The sequence below is a fragment of the Syngnathoides biaculeatus genome, chromosome 15 (genome assembly GCF_019802595.1).
Source record: "Syngnathoides biaculeatus isolate LvHL_M chromosome 15, ASM1980259v1, whole genome shotgun sequence".
NCBI classification, from domain to species: domain Eukaryota; kingdom Metazoa; phylum Chordata; class Actinopteri; order Syngnathiformes; family Syngnathidae; genus Syngnathoides; species Syngnathoides biaculeatus.
This window is the reverse complement of record NC_084654.1, coordinates 11,666,285-11,682,799: the sequence shown is the minus strand read 5'-3', so window position 1 is coordinate 11,682,799 and position 16,515 is coordinate 11,666,285. Positions and strand designations below refer to the sequence as shown.

The window sequence follows — 16,515 nt, the reverse complement described above, 5'->3', positions numbered from 1 at the left end:
TGAAACATCCTAAAATTGGCACAATTAGAATTTTACCCCAGATTTTCAGGGAAATCAAACTAAAAATGACAAATGAAACCAGAGTTGCAACCATTTTCATCTGTTACACAAAATGCCAGTGAGCATCTATAACAGACATGGCTAACTTTACTAGCTTGCAGCCAAAATGACTTGCTAATACTTAAAATTACTTGCTTTTAATCCCGGAAGGGTGGATGCAGTTTTCATTCAACTATACTGTACATTTGGTAGCAGGAGATAGATAAATAAGTAGCGATCTGTAATCAGCTGTACCAGTTTGGGGTGTACTGCACCTCTCACCCAGTCAGTTGGGATAAGCGCTGGCACGCCCGTAACCCTCGTCAGGAGAAGCAGTATGGAAATAAATGAATGGATACCATCTAATACCATCATATCTTAAAATAAAGATTGACAATATGAAATGACTGCAAATTTAGAAAATGCTGACGATGGAAAGAGGAAAAACTTGCCACACATCTTAACGCTGACCTGAAAAATGTTACAAGCTTGAATAATTTGGAGTGGAGCTTTATATTATTGTATGTAGTAATGCTATAAAAAGCATTTTTAAGTATTGTCCTCCCAGAAAGATCCCTCTCTCATCAACATCTGGTACCTTCTGCAGTTGAATAAATGAACTCATGCTTCAGCCACTGCTTGTAAAAATTTGGTCATATAGTTTAACAGTATAACCCCTTTTACACTGATCAAAGAATGTAAAAGTAAATCAAAGTATAGCGGACTCTCGTTGTTTCCATCCATTTTTCCAGGCATCCGTTGGTAGTTTCGTGAGCGCACCTACTGGTGAATATGAATTCGACTTCCAGGACGTAGCCTGGACCCAAACTGTAGTAATGAACCGAGTGGACAGCTGTTGGTAATTTTTCTCTCTAGGTGACAGCTCCATCTGCTTTCCTTCCCTTTCCCAAGCGCACTGACAAATTAGTGAGCCATTATCCAGCACAGAAAGGCTCTCCAAGTTCCTGAACTCTGCTCTTTGTTTTTCTTGGCCTGCCTGCCGGCCTGTGTCAGAAGGGCCCAATTATTGACCTGTGTGTATGTGTGTGAGGGGGAGGGGGGGGGCAATCAAACATTCACAGCAACGATAGCTTCCACACGCACACATCCATACAAGACAGCTGATATTTGACCAAAGAATAATAAACACACTGCCGTTCTTAAGATGGCTGATCTGAAAGATTCAGTTTAGCTCTATCCGGCATGAATGCCAGCAGTGCCGTTTCTGTTGATAATCCAAAAAATCAACTCGAGGACACATTTGGGTGATATCTGCGGATACTGGAGAGTATTTGATTGATATCGCTCTCCGTTTCCAACAGCTGTTCGACAGTCCTGTGCATGGCCCAGAGCCAGCACAGACTAACAGGGGAGGAGTATGTCATGGCATTACAGGGAAAGATTCAAAGTCCATCCTGGCTCTGTTCTTTCTTCCAACTATTGCTTCACCCCCACCCAACCCCACCACGATCTCCACCACCCAATTTCTTCTCCACTACCAATGACTGCAGACAGTACTTTTCAACCTTAGTGCCTTGGCGAATCTGCAGTTTCTAAGTTATGGTTACACACACACACAAATTATAGACAAGTCATGACTCAAGCCACATTTTGAGGGAGAGGGTGCAGCATTTGGGAGAAAATTGTCAGTGTGTGGAACTCATCAGACTTTTTGTTTGGGCAAGCCAGGGAAGGTGTTGAGGTGGGCGGAACAAAATGTTGGAAATTGCAATAAATAAATCGCAGCCATTAAGATGCTGTTTATCAGACTGCTATACTGAGGAACCCCTGTAACCTGCTTCTAAAAGATTATTCAACCTCTATTATATATATATATATATCTATCTATATATATATATATATATAGATAGATATATATATGTAACATGAACAGAGTCACACAATTGTACAATATATGTCACGTTTGTCTAATCTAACACCAACAGATAAAACTATTCAAATACAGTGTGTAATTTTAGTAACAACACTGGGCCCTCTCCATCCTTTTTTGTGTTTGACAGGATTGAGGAGTGACAGATCTTCTTGGTTCACTGTCCCTTGTTGTTGATTTTACCAACCACATTCTACCGAAAGCAGGTTGTGATCACTTTTAGGGTCAAGACGTGCAGTGTGCCAGTGCAACTGTCCTTGGCTTCACCAGCACACTGCCATGTAATCTGCTTTCTAATCTATGTTGATGGCGCTCAAGAATCAGGAAAGTGCATGGTGCACTATCACATATTGCTCCACCATAGCTGGGGGGGATACACACACAGGGGGGGTCAGTGGCGCTGATGAGTGCCTTGGCTGTTAGACATGCCCATTCCGTCCTGCTGAGGGAGCAATAGACTGTAATCTGTTCGGTCACACTTGAGCTCTCCCATGCGACACCAGAGATTAATACCAGCGGTCTATATTGTGTCTGACCAATGCGTGACTTTGCTGGGAATTTCCATGTAATTGTGAACGAAGCACCACGAGCGCTTGCTGTTCTTCTTCCCCATCTTTATGCTATAAATACCACCAAGATTCCCCAAAGGCAGCAAGCACCCAAGAAACAGGCAGGAACCTGAAAATGAGGCGAAAGGACACACGAGAAATGTTCCTTGTCCTCCTTTCATTCCATCTCTTAGTGATCAGGTTCCTGTATAGAACAAGGGGCAGCCAATCAAACACCTGTATGGTCATACAGCCTTAGGAACTAATACAACAACGAGATTTTGCAGTGTAGTGGTTCAGATAGCAAGTGCCATGGGATCAATGCCCACTCTCTTCACAGTGTCGTCTGATGGACTGCCATCTCGTCTGGGGTTTAGTTGACGCCTGGAAACAATTCATAATAATCGTTAACATTTGCCTCTAAATGTAGACTCAAGAATGAACACGCAGTAGCCGTTACTATTAATTTGAATATTCTTTTATTGTTTTAAATTGGCAGCACAGTGAAATAGCGATTAGCATGTCAGCCACACACTCGAGAGTTTCTGTGTTTGAAGCATGGCTCTTTTCTTCGTGTGTGAAGAAAGCATCTTCCACCATGCTTGCATGGGTTTTCTCGGGTAATCTGGCTTCATCCCACATTCCAAAAAAAAACTAACTGAAAATTCTAAATTGCTCGTGCCGTATGTGTGAATTGGTTTGTCTCTATGTGTCCTGCAGTTGAATGGGGACCAGTGCAAGGTGCGCCCCAGCCTCTCCCTCAAAGACAGTAGGGACTGGCTCCAGCTCACACGTGACCGTAATGAGTACAAGCACAGTGCAAAATGGTAGATCTTTTTAAATCTCTTTGCCATTGACCTAAGTGGTACCGAGGCTGAAAAAGCAAGTATATCTGGCCTACAATTTCATTATTGAGCTCTCAGTAAGTGTGGTATCTGTCCTTGAAGACGATCTCCTGGCAAAACCACAATCCATCAAGATGTGAGTGATTCTTGTCAGGATAAAGTAAGACTCGGGAAAGCTTCGCAGTAACACCATCCAACAGCTGCTTTGTCTTTCTTATGTCTGCTGAGCCAACAGCATCCGCGACTGGAACAATTTAAAAGGTGCTACATCAGGGCAGCACTCTGTTTAATGACATTTTCATTTTTTCCCCACCACAAAGCTCCGCTGTGAGATTTGGCTTCACATCACCTCTAAATAAAGACTTGTAAAAACTTTCCAGACACTATAACTCACTTTTGAGGCTCGCCCACTAAAATAGCAAAAGAATGCAGATAGTCCAAATGGGATTTTGTAATCTCAACAACTCAGTGGGAGGTGTTCTGGAACTTAAGTCTGTCTCCGAGGCCAGGAAGCCCCAACGTGTCCACCGAGTCAATGGCACCAAGCCATGACCCGGGGCTAAACAGCTGTCCAAAGACTGCTTGTGAGAGGTTCTTGACTGGGGCCTTATTCATCTGCAACAAACTGTCCACCCAGGCCGATAGAAAAGACACCTCAGGGCTCCATTCCCAGAAATGTTCACAGTGGAGCCAGTTGATTATGAGGGCAAGAAAATATGTACCTCATTGCAGGAAAGTCTCAGACATGGTACTAATGCATTAAGTCTGCAGCCAGCATCATTCTATTCATGGAAGTAGGCTTTTTTTTAACATTTGTATTGTCCCAAAGAACATGTTTTTTAATCATTAATTGTTGGTTTCGCCCATTGTACATCCAGATACTGTATAAGCATCACCCTGTGTGCATGAATGGAAAATGTCTACCCTAAACTCTTTGCTGTGGTTCTTGCAAAGTCTCGACAGGAGTCAGCTTACCGGTTCAGCAAAACCTGCTCAAAAATAATTCGACACATCTCCTTCTTCAGCCCCGTTTCCAATCGTGGATTTTGTTACAATTTCTGGACAAATTCGACCACAGCTGTTCGCTTTAGGGGGAAGACTTTTATTTTGATCCAATATAAATCCTGTCTCAGTGCTCTGGAGTACAGACATGTTACCCTTTCTGCATTACTCTGACTCTCTCTCTACCTGTTAGACTTGGAGACTTATCATAAAGAAAAAGAAGCCTTTTCCATTTTCAGAGCCATTTTACAGAATATTGTCATTTGAACCCTATTGGAGGAAAAGCCTTCAGGTTTTAAAGGGACTTGATCCCCTTTTCCAGACATATTCTCAGAGGATTATGCAGAGAGGCCCGACTAAAGTACCCATAATCAAATAAAAATAAATAGCCCCCATCATAATGGAGGATCCTGCATTTCTATTCTATAGATTTGTCCCTGGGTGGAAGATCATGGTGAAAACAGACCAGTAGCTACAGGGCATCGTGTAATGTTGTGTGTGTGTGCTTGTGCATGTGCGTGTCAGTGTGTGTGTGTGGTGTGTGTGTGTGTGTGTGTGTGTGCGTGTGCGTGTGCGTGCGTGGGTGTGTGTGTTTGCATACAGTACTTGTGTACAGGTTGTGTACTGCATTTACTGTGCTTTGGTGTGACTGGATGTACGCACACATTGTCTTTGACAGCGTGGTGATTTTCTGTCAGCTCTCATTGCAGCTAGTGCTGGAGTGAAACTGGGCTTTTAGAGCCAAAATGGAGGGGTTTAAGTGTGCCTTAGGAAAGCCTCTGGCTTGGCAGGCATGCAGCACACCAGGGTAGCAAGAAAGCATTTACTGCAGATTAAAGCTTGTCTCAAGTGTTTCGCAAAGTCAGCCTTAAGCTTGGCAATCGTTCCCCAGGCGTATCGTCAACCTGCTGCTCTGAAGTATGTCGCCAGACCAACACCCGAAAATGATTTCTGGCCTCCAGTCGAGGTTGTGATGGTCATGAATTGGAATTAAGATCAGTTCTTTACATTTTCATTCTACACCTGTGGAGGGATTACTAGTTTGATGGATAATATATATCTGTCAGTGATGGAGGTCTAATGGTATCTCGCCAGTTGGTGGTAACACTTTTCTGTCCATTTTATGTGATGTGGAGGGGGGGGGGGGAGATGAAAAATGTATTTGATGAAAGTTGGACAGTTGCAGTTACCAGTTTATCTCAAATACATAATAGAAAAAAAAGTTATAAAAACTTTGATCTACATTTGGAAAAATTATTGAGAACAGCAACTGTTCAGCTTCACAGCCCGCATCCGCCTGATCAATAAACCTTTCTGTTATAAATTTATTGTCAAATATTTACCATAGCACTATACAATTTGTTGGTTTTATCTTAACTAAATATATGAAACATTAATATAGGGTTTTTTTCATCTTGAATTTCTTTCCTCTGTGAAATGGGCAGTGTCTTAAAATAAAAATGTTTTTCAGTAAATGGTCAAGAGCCGTCATCTGATTACTGCACTCTGTCTTAATTAGGGAACTACCCTCGACAATCCAACTACAGTGGGACTACAAGTGCCAACTACAGCGGCCCTGGCGCAGGTATGACCAACAGTCTGGCCATGAACGCAAGCAGCCCTATGCACAGCCATGGCCCTGGTCAACCTCTACCCGGAGGACGCAATCCAGGACTGGGAAACCATAACAGAGGGTACCCCACCGTAGCACCCAGCTCTCCCAGCATGCCTCAGCCAGCGGGACCAGGAATGGGCCCCCCCTCTTTGGGTACTTCCAACCGCAAGACACAGGATGTGGCAGGATCCACCGTACCAGGCGCAATCAACGCAATACACAGCAGGTACCTGCAACTGACTATATCATATTTGTTCTTTACTACTAAATCAAGCCACTCAGTGGCAAGTATTTCCCATGTTATGTCACTTTCCCTAAAGAGGGCCCGTGAGCAAAAATGTGCATTCTCATGGGTGCAACACTTCTGAGCCTTTTGTCAACTGTACCTATTTTCACAAAACTAGTAAAAAGCGTGGCATTTTGATAGCAGGCATTGTACACCAAATGTCATTTCGAGCAGACGGAGAAATGATGGCTTGTGTGAAGCCTTGAATGCGGCACTGTCGAGACATAAAAAAAAAAAAGTAAACCACAGGTTTCCCGTTCAAAACACTCGAGACTCCAAGAGCCGTCGAACACCTTCACACGAATGCAAAGTACTTTGACGCCACAACACTGTACGAGTTCGGGGATTTTTTTTTTTGTCTTTTTCCATCGGGGGGGTGAATACATATTTAGTGTTTGCAACGTTGGGGCTGCGTTGGGATCCTATGTGTGGGGGTGTAAACTTGTACTGAACCTAGCCAAGGGAGCTTGTGCAAACATGGCCACCTTGAGGGAAGGGCGGGTGTCTGTTTCCTCATGTTGGTTTTGTAAAACAGTGCCTCGGGGGGGTGGGCTAAAAAGGTACATTGACATTTGTCAGCATTCATTCACATTTCAGTGTTAGTGTTTTTTGATGCATTCTTTTTTGGGATGCGTTGAGTCAATCTGGGTTGTACCCTTCCTCCTCCCCAAAGTCAGCTTGCATGGGGACCAGGGATGTTTTAAAAAATTGGATGGCAGGAAGCTTTGTCTTGAAACTTGAGGTCAACTTTCAATTCGATTCGAAATAGCAAACCGCAAACTGTAGATGACACGCAAACGCACAGACGGCTTCTATACACGGTGTATGCGCTCTGTATTGGCTTTCTCGGAAGTGTGATTTGTAATAAGTTCCCAGTTCTGATTTCTAAATAGTATTTTCATTGCAGCATCTTTGTAGAATAAACAGAGTTGAAGTTGACAGTTAAAAAAAAATAAAAATTCTTGGGTCTGCTTGCCAAGACTGTTATTCTTATCTGCTGTCAATCATTCTCCCTGCTTGTGTTTTATCTCCCCCTCACCTGTTTCTCTTTTTTTTTTACCAACTCTCCCGACTGTATCACCCTCTCCCTCTCTACTCTGTTATCCTACCCCAGACTCTTTTTATCTCATTCAGTCTTTCTTCCTTCCAATTTGTTTTTATTTCGCCCCTCCCCACTGTTGTTTCCTGTGCTGCCTTGTGATGTTTTCCTCCCTCAGATCCCACTTTAAAACATCTGAGGGAGATCAGGAGAAAATTGGCCTTCGAAAACCAACAGTTAAAGGCTCCAGTGCTCCGTTTGCTCTCCGGATCTCAGTGCAACAATCTGAAACATTCAGCCCTAGTTCCTCCTTGTCTGAGAAACAAGTTGTTAGTCACTGCACACGTTGCGTTTCCCACTTTGATGCATCGACCCGGAGTGAACTGCACGGCTGCTTGGTCTTTTCATCATAGAAAAAAAAGGATATTATGTAGATTTAGATTCACATTTTACGTTCAAGGGTACAAGGGCTTGTCCATGTGTTGTTACCCTCAAAGATCCAAAATTTTTACCCTTGTTGTTTGACCTCTATCATCTTTTAAACAGATATCCTACAAAATAGTCACAAGGTGGAAATGGGCCTGGCTTAAGTTGAAGGCCAGAACAAAAAGGCAAATAAATTGGGCTAATTTAATTTTAATTTTGTCCATTAACATTTACTTCAATGGAGTAGATATTTTTTTTCTGTGTGAAGAAGTCATTATTTATATAATAGGCATATTTGTATTCATCAGAGACTTCTTGATTGTTTGATTTATGTTCAAATAAAAAGAAGTCTCTGCATGGACCCCAGACAGATCCCCCCTCCATTTTTTTGTCACCTTTTTCATGTCTTTGGTCTTTGCATGTTTAAAATGTGAAGACTATCAGCCTGCGTGTTGCAGCAGTCCAGCTAACCAACTTGGCTGCGTTGCGGCCATTTTGGGAAGGTCAAAGCAAAGCACGGACATCGAAATTAAGTCACAGCTTCATTTCTTATTCTTTATGGCGTTTAAGTTTTTTCAGTGCCAAAGCATACGCTGTCACCATAGAACTTTTTTTTTCCATCCTCACCAAATTTTTTTTTTCTAATTATATGACAATAAATTCATAGGGTGGGCTAAACCAAGATTTGGGTGGGTTTAAACGCACCTAAATTAGGGCTGGCCTTGCCACTCAGCACAAGAGTCCAGTTATGATCTAATGTATGGCATAAGAATCATATATAATATTTCACATCCACAGAGTAACGACAATAGATCTTTAAAATGGATTTAATTTCTGACATCTCTCATAAATCACTTTCTTACTAAATCAGCCATGCCAATATGGAGGATGTACGTATGGCAATTTTTTTTTTTCAGACTATGGATTGATGATAGGGAATTTTGGAGGAAGGCAGGAAGTATTAAAAGGTAAAAGCTTTCCTTGGCAGCGTCTTCTAAGGACAGAATTGCCTTTTCAAATGACTTCCAGCGCTACAGGCAACACTCTACAAAAAAGTTCCCGGAGCTATAGAAAAGGGCGCTGTCGAAAAAATAAGCACAGAGTAAAAGAAACGTAAAGCTTAGAGAGGGGGAAAAAAACTGTAAATCAAAGGGAAATTGCAGAGAGAAAAATGTCGGTAGAGAAAAGTGCTCGCAGGCAAATCCTTGCCAAATAATTCATTTCTGACCTCCTTAGCAAGTAAATTTCCTAAATAAATAAGAGCAGCGCTTGAATGTCAGAAACGGGGATACTGCCTGTGGCACTTTGTCGCTTGCAGTCTTGGCAGGCTTGTGGAGCGCTCTGTTTTCATTAAAAGGGCAAAATAAATGCTTTCTCCTCCATCCATCCACACTTGTTTGATGTTTGGGCGGCAGAGTAGAGTGAGGTGAAGAGCAGCTTTTCTTTGGATTTAATTTGTTAAAAGCTGCCTTTACTTGTTTGCAGGTGTGCACGGGGGTCGGTTGGTGCGTGTGTGTGTGTGTGGTGTGTGTGTGTGTGTGTGTGTGTGTGTGTGTGTGTGTGTGAGAGTGTGTGTGTGTGTGTGTGTGTGCGCGCGTGTGTGTAGTGTTGGGAACATTATTTTTTAAATGTAGTGGCTAACAATTCCAAGTTATCCTCTTGAAAAATAAATTAGTACACTCGTCTACTGGTTTCAATGGGCTTTCTCCAGGTACTGTACTCTTCTTTTCTCCCACATTCCAAAACCCTGACTCTAAATTATCCATAGGTGTGAATGTGTGCCTTTTTTTTTTTTTTTTTTTTTGCTTATTTGTGTTCTGCGATTGGCTGGCGACCAGTTCAGGGGGTACCCTGCCTCTCGTTCAGTTGGGATAGGCTGCAGCACGTCCACGAGCCTAGTGAGGATAAGCGGTACGGTAGACGGATGAATGCATCAATCCGTCAACAGGACAAAAGGACTCATGTAGCCAAAAACCAACCAAACCAACCTTTAAAATCATCGATCTTTCTTATAGAATAAATCATGAATTAATATTGCTCTTTACACAAATAAGAAATTGATGAGAAAAAATGTCAAAATGTGGATAAATACTGTAATCTTTCATTTTTTCCATTAAATGTACAGAATGTGGAAAACCAACCTACCATACCATTTTGACTTAATGAAAAATGTGCGCAATTTAGACAACATTACTTCATATGACAACTCAAATAAGTGAACGTTCCATAAAAAGGCCAATGTTATAAAGATGACGTTTGTATTTTAGTAATTCAGAATATATTCTAGATGATGTGGCTTGTTCCTGTTGCCTGCAGTGTAGAATAATCAGGCTTTTATTTCCCTACAAAAGGACGTCCATCTCAACCAATGCGCAGAAGTCGAAGTCACAAGTAATGGCGGATTCAAAACTTTAATAATTTTAATCCGTATCCTATTTGTAAACTGTTGGTATCATTGGTCCCTGTAATTGTCACAATTGTATTTTATTAGTGCTTTGGCTAACACGTACTACAGTTTTACATATTCCATAAACAATTTAACGCTGTTTAACTTAAGAGACCTTGCACATGAAACGTGCATCGTGCAGTTTATCCAATATATTACACATACTCGGCAAAGCCTTCATTCGAAGCATCTGACTCATCTCCAGTCTGTAAAAGAAGAATCGTTTGATCCATCTCTGTAGAACTCACCATTGACGACTTGGTCCAGTTTCTCTTCCACTTTTTCTTGAAAAGAATGAAAATATTTATTTATATAATGCTCTGTGACTTTTTGAGAACATTTTGTGAAATATTTGCGCATTTGTTCACAAGAAGTTATGGGATACTGTACAAAAATGATTTTAGAGTCGAGAATGAGCCAACGGTGGATACACGGTGAATATACATATTAAAGAATAAATATAGCGTCGCAAAGTGGTAGTTGTAGAGAATCAAATTAATGAAATTAGCATTGAAACCAGAAGAAAATGAGATACGTATACAGTATATGCTGGCCAGAGTATGTCAAAATTCAACTATGTCAGGGGCTGTGTGTCCATGTACTGTGAATTGATCAATTTTACATCTCATTTGCATATGAAGAAATCACAAAATATACAACACCCTCCAATAGCATTGGAATGGGAAGGTCATTTTATGTGTTTACCGAAGATATTTGGATTTCAAAGCAAAACATTAATATAATGCAAAAGTTCAGAATTGTAGCTTTTATTCTATGGAATTTACATCTAGATGTGTTAAACAATTCAGGGAAGCGCACCTTTTGTTTGAAGACACCCACTTTTCAAGGGACCAAAAGTATTGGAACGCGTGACTGAGTAGTTTCTTTCTTTTTCAAGACATCCCAAATTGTTGTACTGGCTACGCTCAACTAGTTCTGATCGATTTTCCCTCTTCTTTCAGCTTCAAAGTGGTTTGCTTTTCTCCCATAGACAGCACTCTGATCTTCATGTCTGCTTAACAACAAATGCAGTTTTCACAGGAAAGCCAAAGCCAATAGCAAGCACTTTCTAATGTCTCTTATGGCTCTCAATCTAAAATGCAACACCTGAGCAACTAGAAACATCCACCGAAGATAAACGAATAGATTGCACCACTTCAAGGTCATGTTTGGAAAAATATGTCATGTTTGGCTGTACTACATAATTGTATATGACCAGAGCAAACACATCCTAAAAGATGTTTTTTTGGGGTTTTTCAAATGTAACTAAAAAGGCAACTGTAACTTAATCCAGCATATTGTTCATAATTACATTTACGTATAGTTTGTAAATCAATGATGTAATCTCGTTGCATGTAATGAGTTTCTCCCCAATACTATCCATATGTGTGTGTACTTGTGTGTGATTTAAGCACGTCAAGGCCAACTCACCCTAAGAGCAGATTGCCTCTATATATAATTCATGGCCTCCAGCCGATCCAGTCGTCCAGCAACCTTCTTTGTCTGGCTCTTTTTCTGACACTTTCAGCCACACTTTCTTGTACACACACACACATGCACACACACACACATGCACACGCACTCACACACAAAGCATCGGATCGATGCGTTTCCATCTTCACACTCCTCCCGCTCCAAGTGCATTTTCTGTCTCGTCCAGTTAGCAGCGCTGGGAGGCTTCAGCATGGCCTGTCACCGCCCAGGAAGGATGCAAGGCACTGCCGCTTCTAGAGAAATGGAGTCAGATGGCTGGCTGGCAGCGTGTAACCATGGCAATCTCTTGGCAACAACACACACCCTCGTGCACCAACACAAGGACAGGCTCCAACACTCACTGATACACACACACAAACTGCCTCACCCTGTTAAAGCGGCCTCCTCTGATGTCCTTCACATGTGAACAAGTGATGAACAAATTAGTATATCACTAAATGCAATTATGATCTCACTACAATAAAAGTCAGAGGAACACAGACCCAAACTCAGGTTAAACTCTTGACAAAAGGGGGGGTCATCTGTACACTTGAGGTTTCTTAGGGTTTCTGTTTTTAGGCAGCCTTCACGCCACAGGTCTGAAATGTCCATTTCTGTAGTCAGACTCCAGTCTTGAATTTCATTTTAGACTCGTCTTGACAAAAATCTCACAAGACTTGCAGCTCGACTTGGACTTGAACACCAATGACTCGTGACTTCGCTCAACCCACTGACTTGAAAAGACGTGCCACTACTACCCAAATATTGAGGAATGAACATTCTGCACCGCTCACTCTGTAGCTCACCATGCCAATGTTTATTTTATTACAGATGTATCGGAATGATGTGCCCATAAAGTTGATGTTCTCAACCGTTATCAACCAAGGTGAAAGCTTATTAAATGTAACAGTTAATTCCCAGTTGGGTATGTTCAAATACGGGAATTACCAAATACTACCCAAGTAATGCTTTTATTAAAAAAAAGAAAAGAAAAAGAAAAAATTTTGCAGTTATGTATGGTAAACATTTCACAAAATACTCAAAACATACACAAAAGCAACGACGATTAATGTAACAATAAGGGCATTAATTATTGGAAGAAGGAATCCACATTGCACTGTGGGAATCAGATATTTGTTTTTATGATCATTAACATGAGCAGCTAGTTTTGTGAGCTATCACGCAAATAGTGAAACGGCAGGCCGACGGTGCAGTTTCTGGGCTTTCTGATCATTACAATCCTCAAGAACGAGCAGTGTTTTTCATTTTTTATTCTCTTTTTTTTGTTCAGCACAAAGCAAGCATCTATTCGACTTTAAGTAAAATTCTTCTTTTCCTTTTCTTCTTCTTCGCTACGTCTTGATGATGTAATGTTTTATTGGAGTGCCCCTTAGTGTTCTGACTGACATAGCACAGTTGGACAAAGTTATGCCTGTATAACAAGATGACAAACTTGCATTCCTGTTTTTTTTGTTTTGATGTCTTGTGTTTTTAATAAAAGAAATGTTTAATCTTGTTTTTGTTTGAAGATGCCTCACTAGAAATGTTTGTTGCCAAGAAAATGCAGTTTCTTGCTCCATGCACAATATGAATTTAAGAGGAATCTTCTTCTCCTTCTTGCCCCCCTTCCTTTTCTCTACTTCTTTTAGCCCCTGTTGAATTCTTTGATTTTCAACCCTCATCTCTTTGCATCAACAAGATGCCTTGTTTTTCCCTTCCTTGGTGCAAAGGTGCCTGAGTGCCTGAGTGCCTGAAAGATGAATTCGTTTTGCTCTTTCTCCTTCCCTGATAGCTGTGCATGCATATATTAAGTGTGATTAAACACTGTGCAGTGCCTCTATGAAGTGCTCGCTAATGGCCTTTTTTATGATATGAATTAGTCATAATGGGTTAGCGGCACAGTCAAAAGCTTCCAGCCACTGTTGTTGTTGATTTGGTTCTTTGACCATTCACATGAGACCGTGTCTCTTATTGCCACGAGTGGGTGCGGAGGGACTGGAAAACCCGGATTCAAGGCCTTTGACTGCAAAGAAAACATTTTTAATGCAAGAAGTGTAAAGATCTAAAAGTGTTGACTCACTCAAGGATTATTAGGGAGCAGGTAGGCAGCCAAAGATGGAGTTTATAAACCCCTATTATTGAGAATTGGGGCCAGATAAGCATGTCTATGGTTCTTGTTCGTGTCTTTTCCACAGTCCCCCCCCCCTCCCCGACCTCCACCGCCCCCCCCCATGTACATCTCATCCCCCACACACCGCCATCCCCCCCAATTTAGGGATTACATATGTATCATCACCCATGCTCTATGACTAATTACATCTGTGAGATGAGATTATAGGGAGGTTTACCATGGAAATCCCTCCTCTTAGGCTAAATGTATCGCTTCCAACATGAGGCATTATGGAAAAAAAGAGAGACTGATGCCAGTGAGAAATGATTTGAATGGCATAAATTCAAACAAAATTTTTGGTCTTGTCTACAAAAAATATTATATCGCCTTGTCTTCTTCTTGTCATGATCCTGCCGCTTCAGCATGAGCTGTGCGGCTGCGCTGATTGGGAGGCACACACCTGTGCCTCATGCGGCCTGATCATCCCCCGTATATATAGGACCCGGTGACGACTGGTCCGCCGCCAGTTCGTTCAGCTTCATGTCCCGTTCCAGCACTCTCGTACTCCTGATTGATCGTCTGTGTACCGACCTTCGTCCGTTCTCCGACCAACCTTGTAAGCCTGACTCCTTTGAGACTTCTGCCTGCGTTGATCGGTTCCCCGTGTACCGACTCCTGCCTGTCCGCTCATCTGTTCTCGTCGCTCGTCGCTCGACGTCCCAACTACCGCCGCTGCACCGGACTGCCTGCTCGATCCCCGACCTCTGCATACAATAAACGAGTCTCTTCTTGAACTACCTTGCGTCTTCCGAGTTCCTGCATTTGGGTCCTACTCTCGTTTCCGATGGGACGTGACACTTCTGTGACTTGCATTGTACATCTTTCAGTCTTTCATTTTTCCTCATCCTGTGCTTGTTTTTTTTTTTTTAGTTATTACTAGACAGTATTCCAAAATGGATCTGAGTACCCTCACTGCCTTTGTTTACTATACACACAAAAGTATATGAGTAAGGACCCTTTCTGCCTCTTCCTCTTGCTCATAATTACTCTGCATATCTTCCAGTATACCAGTGCTGCCCATTATTGTTGGGTACAACATGGCACTCCACTGAAGGCATTCAATTTGTCAGACTTGTACTATAAAAATTCATAAGAAATACAGTGTTCCCCTGTTATTCATGGGAGTTACTGTAATTCCCGGCCTATAGAGCGTACCTGGTTACAAGCCTCACCGAGAACATTTGTAAAGGAAATACCATTTGGTACATACATACGCTGCAGCTATGTAAAAGCCGCAAGACCTCACATTGAAACCCACATTGAAACACAAGATATTTACAAAGAAAGATGGTTCACAGAACAAGTTTAACACTAGCGCGAGCCTAGCGCAGTGCTAACACTAACAGGGCCGATTAAAATGAAACTTATCAGTAAATGTCACTGACACACACCAGTAGCAACATGCTAGCACAGCGCTAACGCTAGCGCAGCGCTAACAGGGCTGGTAAAAGTCACTTCCTCGGCATATATATTCCACAAGTCTGTTACCTTTTCTGCTCAAGTGCCCCCTTGCGGCCGTTACAAAAAAATGCACAAATTAGCCGCATCACCGCATAAACGACAGGTTTGAAAGCGTGTGAAAAAAGTTGCGGCTTGTAGGCCAGAAATTATGGTATATTTCTTACCCCCCCCCCCCCCCGTGAACAGCAAAATTACACAAATAATGGATGCAGTATTGATGTACCTATGTATAAAATGTACCATATTTTTGCAACCATAAGACTTGGACTTAAAAAAAGCCTTAAATGGACCAAAATGGACAGCATGCCTTATGTGGACAATTGTCATGTGACTTGACAAATGAAGTAGACTTGAAAACACTGGTTACACGATTAGCATGGATGCTAACACATTTTTTAGTGTGTACATGAGCTTCCATTTGATGATGCTCACGAAGCACTGAGGAACAATTGCATTTCGCATCTGTCAACAGAAGAAAGTTAGATCGGCCCACACACTGCTTGTGTAGACAGGTCATTACTGACGATGTGGTACACACGCACAGTGTCACATTGAAACTAAAATTTTCACACCACAACAAACAGAATAGAATAACTAGCAAATAATAAAATAAACAAAAGAATGACTCGAGAAATAATTGACGCAAAACATGCACTTTAAACACTATTTACATCCTCCCCGCATGCTTTGCGACACTAAGGACCTCCTTAGTGTGACACTGTGAGTGTACAACATCTTCAGTAATGACCTGCCTACACAGGCAGTGTGTGAGGCAATGTACGTTTCTTCTGCTTACGGAAGTAAAAAGCAATTATTCCTCTCTGCCTTGTGAGCACCATCATAGGGTACCTTGCATACACGCTAAAACATGTGCTAGCGTGTATGCTAAATGTGTAACCAGTGTGTTCAAGTGTACTTTACTGGACAAGTTTCAAAACATTTGCAAATGTTGGAATCAGTGTGCACAAAAAAATGCACCACATTGTGAGGCAACATGTCTAATGTGGCACAGGATCTATTTAGAAGAGAATTTAAGACCTCTATGATTGTGAAAATGTGGTACATTTAAAAAAAAAAAAAACATGAAGAGCAAAATCCGCCAATAAGCGCAGGCGCAATGGGTAAGGGGACATCACACAAGAGAAACAATCTACAATACACCCAAGTAATGACGTGTATGCATATGTATAGTGTATATTGTTCAGTCTTCTTGGGTCCTTGAAAAGGTGCTTTAAATACAATGCATTATTAGTAGTTGTAGTAGTAGTATTGCA

At 41.7% G+C, this 16,515-nt stretch overlaps 1 protein-coding gene across 3 annotated transcripts in view; it reads left to right on the top strand.

Moving 5' to 3' along the window:
- arid1b (AT-rich interactive domain 1B) overlaps window positions 1–16,515 on the top strand; it is a 196,833-nt gene that overhangs the window by 157,774 nt on the left and 22,544 nt on the right. For all 3 annotated transcript variants that reach the window (XM_061843427.1, XM_061843426.1, XM_061843428.1), the window contains exon 8: window positions 5,845–6,166. In XM_061843427.1, the coding sequence (XP_061699411.1) occupies window positions 5,845–6,166 (322 nt within the window). The remainder of the gene's footprint in view (window positions 1–5,844; window positions 6,167–16,515) is intronic.